This window comes from Agelaius tricolor, unplaced genomic scaffold (assembly GCF_023055355.1).
Source record: "Agelaius tricolor isolate 1412-34295 unplaced genomic scaffold, bAgeTri1.0.p SCAF_2, whole genome shotgun sequence".
Classification (NCBI taxonomy): Eukaryota; Metazoa; Chordata; class Aves; order Passeriformes; family Icteridae; genus Agelaius; species Agelaius tricolor.
Window position 1 is genome coordinate 6500873 of NW_027269262.1, and position 12844 is coordinate 6513716.

General features: G+C 40.2%; 1 protein-coding gene across 2 annotated transcripts in view; it reads right to left on the reverse strand.

Moving 5' to 3' along the window:
* DTNBP1 (dystrobrevin binding protein 1) overlaps window positions 1-10458 on the reverse strand; it is a 63946-nt gene extending 53488 nt beyond the window's left edge. For both annotated transcript variants that reach the window (XR_011683081.1, XM_071451393.1), the window contains exons 1-5: window positions 10303-10458; window positions 6939-6989; window positions 3965-4015; window positions 3220-3280; window positions 539-671 (exon numbers count right to left, since the gene is read on the reverse strand). Coding sequence is in view for 1 of the 2 variants with exons in the window: in XM_071451393.1 (XP_071307494.1) it covers window positions 539-671; window positions 3220-3280; window positions 3965-4015; window positions 6939-6989; window positions 10303-10358 (352 nt within the window). In the remaining variant the exon portion in view is untranslated. The remainder of the gene's footprint in view (window positions 1-538; window positions 672-3219; window positions 3281-3964; window positions 4016-6938; window positions 6990-10302) is intronic.
* Between the last annotated feature and the right edge of the window lie 2386 nt (window positions 10459-12844).

Sequence of the window (12844 nt, forward strand, 5' to 3'; positions counted from 1 at the left end):
TAGGCAGCATTAATATTCACCTATACAAAAGCTCAGGATCACTTCAGAATATCTTAACCCCATAAATCAATCCAAATTATGGAAGTTACCTTTGGAACCAACAACTATTCAAAATCAAAGGTTTCTGCCTTGAAAGTGTCCCTAGCCAGGTAAATTCCACCCCCCCATCCCACCCCAAATGATAAGTTTGAACATTATTATGTAAAATTACACAGAATCCAAAAGAAGCAGTTATATAAATTAGCATTTATACTATCAAAAAATCTTAACAATTTAATAAGGCTTCAAGAATAGCATTGTTCACCCATTCAAACATTTGTCAATTTTTTTTTCAAATAGCAACACATACAAAATTTCAACTGCTGGGAGAGCAACCACTGCTACTTGTTGATTAAAAAAAAAAAACAGTTTGTTTAAGAACTAGAGTTTTACCACAGAAAGCAAAATTAAATTTTGTAATCACAACAATCACAACAGTTGAACTTCAGTCTAATCCTTTGTACTGATCTGAATGTTTGTTATGTCTATAAGAACTTACCTAGGCTTGCTGTGAGGCATTCCAGATCTGCTAAGAACCCGGGTATTTGCTGAAGCTGATCCTGCAGTTCTACCAGACTGCTCCTTTTCTTCTCCCAGTGTGCAGAAAGCATCACAACTTCACTGTCAACCAGCTGCAACAAACAGGTGTTTAATTGCAAACTTCTGTACCTGTTCATGAGCATCTTGACTAATTTTTTATAATTAATACATTTGGAAGCATAAGGTCAGCACAACAACCCTTACACTGCCACTTGTGTACTCCTCAAGTAAATAAACAACATGCTCAAAAAAATCCCCAGTAGTATGGAATATTTATTTCAAAATGCACTGAACAAAAATATGACAAAAAGTTTTTTCTCAATATACTAATCAATGCAGGAAGTATTTAATGGATGTTATTAACTGTAAGCAAGATGTACCTGAAATTTTGGCAGCAGTGTTGCATTGGTGCACAATAACAACATCGCAGTGCTGCGATTTTGGGCATATTTATATCAATAGTTTAATGTTGCCAGTCATACCAATTTCATCTTAACAATAAAAATGAAAATTCTGCACATGCAAAGTAGTCTAGAAAATAAAGTAAAAGGAATGACATTTAAAAAAAGTTGCCTTTATAACATTACTGCTCTTCTGCTTTTGTGACAAACTGCAGCAGTGCCAAGTTTTTATGAACACATTTCTACATTACTTAAATTCTTGTTGTTTCATTCTTCTTAACTTTTATTATATAATAAGCTAAGAAAAGGATACACTGCTTCAAAGTCTCACTCATTTTCTATGAAAAACACCAGAATCAAGAGATCTTAGGTACCAAATGTTTCCATTATATATAATTGAATTGATTCAATTATTGTTTCCCTGCTCCTAATTCCATTACCCATTCTTCCTCTTGCACACAACTACAGCCTGTGGCCATATTTGCATTCTGAATTCCTCAATTTCTATAGTCTTTATAGGCAGAACTGAAAAAGTCTGAGCAATGGACAAAGGAGCTCTCAAATGTACAATTCTACCCACTTTATATAAATTCTTTTAAAAGAACAACTATCTTTTGCAAATTCTTCCAGCTACCTATCCCTGTTAATAAAACATCCTGTTTCACCAGACAAGTTTTGAAAACTTATTCCAAAGCCCAGTGAGAAATGGAACACTTTAAAAGACTAAACAGTCTTACTTAAATAAAGCCAGGTCTATTTCTGAGACTGGGATATGGTATTTATATCCGTTAAACAGTAAAGCCAACAAAAAAACCCAAAACAAGCCACCATGAGATGGGGACAAACACCACAAACATTTCAGCCCTGAGATAAATGAATGCAGGTGAAATGATAATCATCTAAAAGGACAATTTTGTGCATGGAACTGGTAGTTAACATCTACCATTTAACATGGTAAGACTGTAAGCTGCAATTGAAGCCTGAAATTTTCACTTTACTCAACATTTATAAATAAGACAGCACAAGTAAGCAGAAATTGGATACTGGACAAGTGCACCTTTAAGTCTTCTACAGCACAGTCAATCTTCTGTGCTTACACAGTTTTTATTCTCCCCTTTTATAAAAAAAGTATAAAACAAAATTCAACAAGCAATGCATACACTGAATTGTGTGTAAAGTAAATATCTGATTTTAAAGGAAAATGTAAGTCTCTCTGGAAGTTTTTCATTCTCATTTTCCATAACAGCCATAACATGTGAGATTAGGTAATATTAGTTTAATATATATGAAACCTCACATTGTTTTCAAAATTGCAATTTTTAAAGCAAACTATAGCAAATATTATAAAATTGTGACAACATCATTTATGAGATTTTCTAGGAAAAAAGAACGTTATGAGCAGTAAAACATGCCATACTGGCAAGGAGAACTCTATCTCCCATGCCTGAAGGTTTCCACTAGAATGCAGGGAAAAGCAGGGCCATACCATTAGGCAAGAGAAAGAAGAACATAAGAGACTTTCTTTCTTACTGTCAATACACAGTGAGTGATTTTTCCATTAAAAAAAGATATGGAGTAGTCTCTAAGTGAAGAGAAGAGCCAGGAAGGATGCACTCAGCTAAAGTGAAGGTTTCAGACAGCTCAGTCCTGCTCTGCATCGTGGCCACCCAGATTACACTGTCTGCCCCTTAAACATGGCTTGAAACTGAAAGTCTGATGCTGAGTAATGCATCGGTAACACTTACTGGAAATTTCCTTCCCCTTCATTTCACAGATAAACCACACAACTTGTGACTTTGCTTCCAGGGCAGGAATAGTGAATGAAATCAGGAGAAAGCACAAACACTTCCCAAATACTTTCTGTTGATCAAGGCAATCTTGCTGTCTCTTGTGCACTAGGAGTGGGCAGCAGTGTCAATACCACAGCCCTGCCCTGATACAAACCACTAAGGTGCCTCAAACCCAAATACATTCTGTACTTTCCCAGCCACCCTCCACTGCTCTTAAAGAGCTAGAGCAGTAACATATCATCTTTGCAACTGTTTACATTGCATCAAGTTTTTTGTTATTTCACATTTGCATTACATTGTTGTTTACAGTACTGGGGGAGTGAACAAAGCTGGGTGGATGTTTACCTAGGCGCCAAGGTTAACCTTGTAGGTGGGTAGTAAAAGTTTTAGTTTAAAATTATTTAAACATTTAAAAATATTTCATGCATGGCATTGTTATTTTTTCTTACCTCTCCAGCTTTTGCACAATCTTTGGCTCCTTTATGAAGGGCAGCCCAAGCATCTTCGTATCTGAAAAAGAGACAAATTACTATTTCGTACTGTGCTCTCCTTACAAAGGAATTCATGGATGTCACTGTGCTTATATTTGCAGGTACTACCAGAAATTACAGCTTAAAAAGCCATGTAATTCTTTCCAGTACTTACTGTTCTGCCAAGACAAATATACAGTGAGAAATAATGTGTTTTAAAGAAAAAGCGATTCATGTTTTTTAACCTGCTAACCAACATTAAAAGCTAAATGGACCAAACAATACTTACAAGACAACTCATCACCTTAAACATCACTTGGAACTCAACTTAATTAAGAAAATTTTTAAAAATAACATGATTGTAATCATACATGTACCACATCCAATTAAAAAAAAAATAGGAAATTGTATCAAATATGTCTAAGGTATGAAACCGCAGACTAGGACTCAGTGCTGGCCTCCTTCACCTCTCTGCATTAGTCATCTTTTAAATGCAACTTTTCCTCCCAGAACTTCAGTTACATTAACGTGACAACACTTGAGGATTGGGCAAGCTTTAAACACATTTATCATTTGGTAACCACTCCCACACTTCTAACTGCAAAACAACCAAAAACCTAGTGGCAACACTTTTATTTTCCTCTCTAATTTCTTTCTTAAGAAATTTGATTTTTTAAAATCTAACATATGAAGCAAACACTAATAAAGAAAAGTAAGGTCATACCTGCTTAGTAATTCCAGTCCAGCAGAAAACTCTGGCAAACACTGAACAGTTCTATAGAACAAATTGCAAATGTACAAAATTGTTAAAGAAAAGAAGACTGTTATAAAAAATGTGTGCACACACATCTGATAGATATGCTGAGCATAGAAATGTTTCCTCCTGCTCCTACTTTCACACTTTGCCAATTCTGGTTTAAAATATATTACACGGTGTATCTTACAAGAATATTTCAAAGCTTTTTTCCCTTGTTGTTTTATGATAGCCTATTCTTACCTTTTTTCAACCATGTCCATTAAAAACAAGTTTCATTGAATAATTCCTAAGTACAGTTAACAAAGATACAGGATGAAGGTAATTTTAACCTAAAAAGGGGCACAGAAACATTCTGAAAAAAAAAAGACTACTACACAAGTTCATGTCCCTCAATACAGATATTCCACTTAATATATTCTACACTAAAAATAAATACTAAGCTAAGGAACCTTTGCCAGTTTAATGCTCTAATGATCTCCTATTTGATGCATACACTTCCATTAATAACAGCTTGAAGTATCAAGACATCTTATAATAAGTTATAGAAAATTAACAATACAGTACTTCTAAGGATGTGAAGATCTTAATGTCATCCAAAATTTGTCTCTTGGAAGATCACCCCAATAGGCTGTTCTGCACTATCATCCAAACAATTTGAATGGGGAAAAAAACCAAAAGTACCAAAACTAACTACCATAAATTAAACCTTCTTGTCCTTAAAGCAAGGGAAAAGTGACACAAACAGTGAGGTGGAAAGGGACCTCAGGAAGTTCCTATTGCAATCCCCTGTTAAAACCAGCTATGAGATCAAAGCAGCTTTCCCAGGAAGCTTTTCTCAGCTTTTCCTGTCTGATCATCTCTTGTTTGAACTTATGCCTATCACCTTTTGAGCTCCCACCACACACCAGTTTCCTCAATTACCACTTCACGTGCAATGGCAGGCTGCTGCTAGGTCTCCCAGAAGTCACCTATTCTCCAGGCTGAACAACTGCCTAAGTCAGCCTTTCCTCATACACAGAGTTCCTGCCCCAACCATTTTGGTGGCCCTCCACTGAACTGCTCCAGAATATTAACACCTTTCTCAAACTGGGGACCAAACTGGACAGGGTAGTTAGTGGTCTAAGGTGTGCTGAATGCAGGGAACAATCACCTTCCTCAATCCCACTGTCGGGGTGTTGTTAGCAGCTCCATTAGCAGTTGGACTTCCCTGCTGCAAGGCATGTCCCTGGCTCACATTCAGCCTGCTGTCTGCCAAGAACGCCAGGATCTTTTTAGCAAAGTTACTTCCAGATAGTCTGTCAGCCCAGTCTGCATTGTTGCTTTCTTCCCAGGGAAACATGGAATTTGTACCTCTTGATTTTCATGAGATACCTCTTGACACATATGGTCCCATGGGCTTCTACTTCTTCAATCGCTACTGGTCAGGCTCCTTGACCCCTTTCACTAAGCACAAGGCACTGAAGCCACAAAGGCATTAAATAACTCAACAACCTCTACATTTGCTGTAATTCACTCCATTCATCACTAATCCCATCCTTTCTTTCAGCCTTTTATTAGCAGTGCAGGGCTAGTCGCTCTTCTTGTCCTTGACATCTCTTGTAAATGTCAGTTCCAGGTGAGCTCTGGCTTTCCTAAGGCTATTCCAGCATGCCAAAGAGGTCATAAGGAGGCATCAAGAAGTTATCCTTGACACCCTCCCAGGGCACTTCTTGATTGCATACTGATGGGTTGCACTTTCAGGAGCTGGAAGCTAAAGGCCCCAGCAACAATGGGGGTTTAAATGATACAGAGGATTCCTCAAACTGTTTGGAGAAAACCTCATTCTCTCCCTGGTCAGAGGGTCAGTGACAAACTCCTATTGCAACACCACCACCTTTACTGGCCTCTCCTTGGCTCCCATCCATATGCCCTCAGCCATCCCTACAACCAAGCTAGGCTGTGTTTGTCCCTGAACCTTATCAGCAAAGCCGAAGCCACCCCAGCATTCCCTTGTTCCTGATGCTTCAATTGGTTCACCCAGTGCTCGCCTCAAAAAGCAATGGATATTTATAACAGTACTCCAGGAGAACCAAAATACTGTGGACTGGAAACACACAGAGAAGGCAGTTGCCTAAAACAGATTTATTCAGACCTTCACCTATTCTTAGTTTAGCCTCCATGCCTTGTCCATACACCAGGTCCTCTGTTAAAAAAAAATTTATAACTAAAACATCAGGATTCAGCACTTAATTTATTTCAGATGTTTTATTTTTACCACTTGGCTTGTTTTTAAACTAATTTGTGTCTACATAGTATGTTTTAATAAGAACATGCTTTACACTAAAGCATATCTGATTTTAAGAAGTAACTCTCACAGATGTCATTTACAGACAACAAGTAGTCTTTCGCTGCAGCTTACACAGGTTGAAAAAATGAGAACTAAAATGCAGAGTATTAAAAAAAAAACCTGAATCAATTAAAGAAAGAAAACCAAATCAGCACAATTATCAAAGCTTCTTGAAACAGAAAACTGAAGTATTTCATTACACATATATCTTCCACAATAAAAAGGCTCCTATTTCTGTTTTCTCCCCCCCCCCCCAAAAAAAACCCTGAGTTACAATTTTAGGACATGAGATTCACAGAGATTGTAAACAATTACATTTCAGTGTACTGCAACCTGAATCTCCCATGAGGTACTACAAAAACACTGCATATTCATTTAATTTAAATAGTAATTTATAAACTGATTGACAGCCATTAGAAATTATTTAGGCCTATCAATGAAGGTTGTATTAAGCAAAGCATCTGCTTTTGTTAAGCTTCTCTGTTGTCAAAATAGTATTTTGTAAAATTATATGCAAATGTTCTTGCAATTGACTCATATATATGAGCCTCTTCAAATTTTTCCTTAACAAGAATATCTTATATTAATGCTATATATTAAGACATTCAAAAGTACCTTTGCCTACTTTTCTTTGCATCTCTTGATTTGTCGCTCAAAGTCTTCAACCTACAAATCAAAACAAATCCATCAGACATTTACAACATCAAAACCAGAGAATTAATTGCTTGAGCACATAATGCCTTAATTCCAGTCTATTACAATTAATTTTGTTTCAGCTTGTTTCACAAATAAATCAAATTTCCCTTAGTTTTGTGGAGACCCTCATATGAATTTATTTCCACTGACGCTGCTGCTAAGTCTTGACATTTTTTGTAGAAGTGCATCAGACAATTCAGTATGACAAGTTTAATGGGAGTTGTGTATATAAGTCAGATGTTGATACAATTTCCTTAGCAGGCAGGAACTAAAGACATGCCTAGAAATAACCAATCCAGCCCTGAGGAATACCATTTACAGGAAGGCTCTCATGGCAAGGAAAAGCATGACAGTCACACATACACACGTGCCCACCTGCCATAAGTCTGCCAACACAAAACCAGCAGAAGCTCAACTTTTCTTCTGCCAGCTTTCAGAACCTCCAGCAGCATCACCACAGTGCACTGCTACTGAGCAGATCTGGGGCTTCTTTCACACACAGTCCATTGCAAACTGACTGCTATCTTGCTCCTCAAAAGCAAAAAAACCTCTCCAAACCAACCAAACAACCCTCCCTCCCAACTCTTTCCACTCTTTAGCAGTCAAGATATATATGTATATATAAAAAAATATACATATTATATATATGCATATATATATTTAATATATATATACACTAGTCAAGTTCACACAGTACAGTGAGAACCAAGCCTGCTGGCTATTCCCTGATCACCCAGGCAATGGCTATCCTCAATTTCTAGGCCCTTTGTGGTCACAAAAATTTTTTATTGCTCAGGACAGTAAGAAATAAATGACAGAGACATAAGCAAGATGGAAATGAACTATGAGAGCCAAAGATATCCTCCACATATGACAGAGAGATCTGTAATCCTGAGTGACCCAAGGACTGAGAAACAACCTAATATACAGACAGATATTCAGGCTGCTTTGAGGATTAGTCAAATCACTCCCCCAGTCTTGATCACTGTTTTCCAGAAACTCAAAGAAACATCAAAGCTCTACAGCAGGTGGATCACAATTTGAGAAAAGACATGCTAAGGCACGTCTCCCCTCCCTCTCAGAGAGCTGCTCACAACAGCCAAGCTAGGTAGCAGCAACCACAGCACACTGAGGAAGAACCCACTGCTGAAGGAAGCTGTGCAATTTGCCCTTCTCCATTGCATCCATTCTGGTTGTTTTTCCTCTTCCTGCAAAAGCTTGCTAACAGGTGAATGGGTCAAAATTCAGATACCTTGCTTACAGGACATGCAGAATTAGACAGCAGACACAACTGAGCAAGGAAGGAGGCCACAGAAATAGCTGACAACTCTAAACTGCTCTCTTTAAACCACACAACCCAGATTTAAACTTTTTCAGCAATACATACATGTTCCCATACTCCTTGGGAAGCGGTATTATTGTCTTAGAAGCCCTGGAAAAAAAAAGCCCTTTCCCCTCACAATTTCATGAAATTCAACTTGTTCTACTTTGCAAGCATTTATGTGTAGTTAACGAGTTGGCCACAAAAAATACTCTCTTTGGGTTTTGAGAATTATACAATTTTAAGCTGAAGTCTCAACATCACAAAATGACTTCTTTTACCACTTTGGTGGGGTGCAGAACAGAGTAATCCAGAACACCAAGAAATTAGGTTGCATGGTCTAGGAAGGAAGAGGGGGCAAACCAGGTCAACTTGTGTTCTGGATATATGGGAACACTAAAGGAAAAAAAAAAAAGATGCCTTCCACAGTCTCTGCCACTGTGGTTCTGAGAAACTGGTTCCCAATGGCAAAAAAAAAAAAAAAAAAAATCGATTACACCACACATGAAAATACCACTTAAACACAGGACACTGGAAAAAGGGCACATAAATGGATTTGCCAAAATACAAAGATGGACATTATGAAATCAGGGACTGTTCTCAGAAAAAAACATTTCAACACCAGGAAGGAAGCAAAATACATGGAAATATACTGACTCCACTGCAGCAAATATGGAAAACACAAATACAGAACCACAGAATTAAATGACCATCAGATCTGGCATGTTATGACCTTTCTGTTGTTCTCTTTCACCATGTGAAAAACATCCTTTTCAAAAGAGCCTTACACTGTATTGAGATATCAACTCCTCTGAGAAGCAAAAGAGAAAATCAGACAGAAATAAAGCAATATTTTTGTCTGTATTTTTAAGGCAGTTTAATATTCAGCTGCTGTTTGCTAAGATGAGACAGATAACATGTAAGCAATTTATCTGTTTGACTGGCAGCCTCTTCTGTCAGTTTCTCTTGACCATCATACACCGGTATACAAGCAAGTAATGATAAACTTATATTTTCAGTTATTTCAGATATTTTCAGTTTCTAGGGTACAAAGACATTCTTCACTATATATAAATATTTACCGTAGGGGGGGTATAGGGGTATTATAAGGCAGCCTTAACGCTGCCAAAGACCACACAGTTTTTAAAAGCAATTGATTACAACACAATACTCCCCTGTGGCTCATCATGAGCCAGCAGCTCTGCAGCACAGGCATGACCTTGTCCTGCAGCCACTCGCTGGCTTCCAGCGACACTCACTTGGGCCACCTGCTTGTACTAAAAACAGCATCGATACAGGGCCTCCCCAAATAAACCTTGTGAGACAACGCAGGAAGAGTATCTTTCTACTTTTCAGCGCAAGTGCGGGGCTGTTCCATCCGCTTATCCTGCGCTCCTTTTCCCCAAGTGACAGTAACTCATCTTCCAAGGAAAAGCGAGTTTCTCCGCACACCAAGCGGCGCCCAGAAATTCTCTTTAAGGGATTACGCTGATCCATGAAACCTTGAAGGTCGGTAACTTCATAAAAAATTCAAGCGCGTTAATTGACCTCATTCACATCTTCTTTCACAACCGCGGTCTGACTGTCTGTCCCTCCCTCTCTCTCCTTCCCCTGACCGCGGCTGCTCCCCGGGCACCGCGGCTCCCCCAGCGCTGCCCGCAGCCCCGCAGGGCTCTCCAGCCCGCCATCAGCCTATCCCAGGCGGGAACACGGCGGGACTCAGGACCCTGGAGCCGCCTTTCCAGCCCGTCCCCGCACCCAGGAGGGCACCCCGGGTGACAGACCGGCCCCGGCAGTGCCTCCCGTCTGCGCAATCTCCTCCTCTTCCTCCCTCCCTGTGCCAGTCCACGCCTCCCCGGCCCCCGGTCACCTGCTTTTCCCCCCCTGCCCGGCCAGGCTGCGGGACGCGGGCCCCTCTCCCGCTGCCCCCGCCAGCTCCGCGGTGCCGCAGGCCATACCCACCCGGCGGTGAGGTCCTGCTGGACGCTCAGCAGCCGCTCTCGCAGCGTCTCCAGCATCTTCCCGGCCTTTCCCGGCTGCGAAGGCCAGCGCCGGAGGGCGGGGCGCGGGCGGGGCTCGGCTGAGCTCCGGCTCCGGTGCCGCCTCCCCTCAGCCCGCCCCGTCCCTTCCGCCCGCCCGCCCGGCTCCCGGCGCGTCCTGGCGGGGTTGGGAGCGGGCGAGTTTGCCTGGGAGAGCCGAGACTCTCGTTCTGCGTGTCCCGTAGTGCGAGCGTAGGGCTGCGCTTAAAGCCCGGGCGGCATCAAGGGCAGGTCTTGAGCAGCGTGCGAATCCCTGAAGTTGCGGCTTTGTAGAGGTTATTTTAAAGGAAAGCATATTTACAGAGTATATTTACAGGAAAGCACCTTGGCAGGTTGGGACTCTCACCAGAATGATTTTGACTTCAGCAATGGTAGCGTAGGAGTAGCCTCCTTAGCGATACAAAGTTGATCAAGGGACTGGAGCGTCTCTTTTACGAGGAAAGGCTCAGGGGGTTGCACCTCTCCAGCCTTGAGAAGAGGAAACTGAGGGGGGACCATATAAGTGTCCCATATAAATGTCTGTAGGTGTCCGAAGGGAGGGTGCCAAGAGGATGTAAGCAGGCTCTTGGTAGTGCTCAGCAATAGGACAAGAGGCAACAGGGGGAAACTGATGCCCAGGAAGTTCCACCAGAATACGAGGAAGAACTTGACAGTGGCGGTGACCAAGCACTGGAACAGGTTGCCCAGAGAGGTTGTGGTTTCCCTGCTTGGAGATATTCAAGATCCATCTGGATGCAATCTTGTGCCCCGTGCTCTGGGATGACGCTGCTTGAGCAGGGAGGTTGGACCAGGTGACCCACTGTGGTCTATTCCAACCTGACCTATCCTGTGAACTCAGGGAATCAGGTTCTGTCACAAAATCTTAAAAGTATGGAAAGCAAAACCACTGGATGTCCCTAGGGTGTCCCTAGGGTTGCCAAGTTCTTGGAGTAAGGGATAGATGATAACCTTTCCAAGTCCTTGCAAAGCTGGTACTTGAATTGTTTGTCTGTGTGTCCCTCCACTATTTTCTTTGGAGACAGCTTTATAGATACTAGTGATTCTTACAAACAATGACCTAAAAGAAAAAAGGCTGTTCTTACAAATAGTAAATAATCCAGTGAAAAGTTTAAATTAAATTTCTAGGTACTGTCTGCTCAAATAATAACTGTTAGGAGTCATTCAACAAATCTTCAGACAGTTTAAGTGGAATCAAGACCTTTTCAGAACAATTGGCCAGTCTTTCTGGGTGGCTATATTTACAGTTATAGTAACAGGAAGACAGTCTCACACCCTGTGCATCTTCAGTTAATGTTTGAATGACATGGATGTAAGATTTAGGTGGATCCAGGAAATCTTAGACTTCCATTTAATTGAGACTTCAGCTTTTAGAAAAAGCTGAGATTTCAAAGTCAAAACATTTTATTTTCTAAACAATTCAATTTTGGTAGAAAAATCCAAAAATATGAAGAGGAGAGCCCTGAAATAATTTCTTACAAGGAGAATGTATGCAGAGGGCCACTGCTGGATGTGTCATTTGATACTGCAGAAGTATATTCAGGAGTGTTTGGAGGTACTTTGAATCAACTGGAAAATTGACACCATAATCCCAACACAGCTTGTGGGCTTTCAGAAGAGTATATGACCTATAAATTGTTTATGCTTTGGCTTATGGGAAAAAAAGTATTGCTCTGTGGCATAAATTCAAATTGAAAGCTAAATGCCTGCTGAAAGAAAAATGGTTGGGTTGATATTCCAAACATTGAAATTGATGTAGCTTGCCTTATCTTGAGGTGAGAAAGACAGCTTTCATGGCAGACTGCCTATAATGTTCTGCAAAAAAAAAAAAAAAGTATGACATTTAGAAGGTATTTTTCTCATGCTTGACCTAACAACAATATCTGAAAATAGAGACTTCCCACTTGCCTGCACAGTTACTTCTTCACAAGGAGGGGAAGGCCTTGAATCAAGTGTTTTCTGATGTATTCACAGACACACATTGCAAATGCTGACAAAAGCTGTGCAATCTGGCCTTATGTAATATATGATATTACAGGAATTAAAGTGTTCAGAAGACAAGGGAGGGGTTTTAACCTTTAATTTTCAGCTTTCTTTTGCGAAATCATATTAATTTCTTCAGTGTTACATATTTTCAATTTTCTTGTGGATGGTTTTTGTCAGTGGTGGCCCTGCTAATTCACAGTGAATAAGCACTTTTAGACTCCATTGCTACTTTTACAGTTAGAAAAACTATTCATAAACTGTTGTACAGTTTTGTTTCACATGTCTGTGTAGGATTTGGGAGAAGAAATGTGTTGAGATAGTATTAACAGTCACTAATTCTAGAAGTACAAGACTGGAAGAAACTTCTAAAAGCACATCCCTTGCTCAAGGGCTGTGATGAATTATAAATACACTGTGTAAACTTTGTTTAACTGGTTCTTAGGAATTTAAAATTAAGGAGATTCTGCAAGCTCCTTATCAGC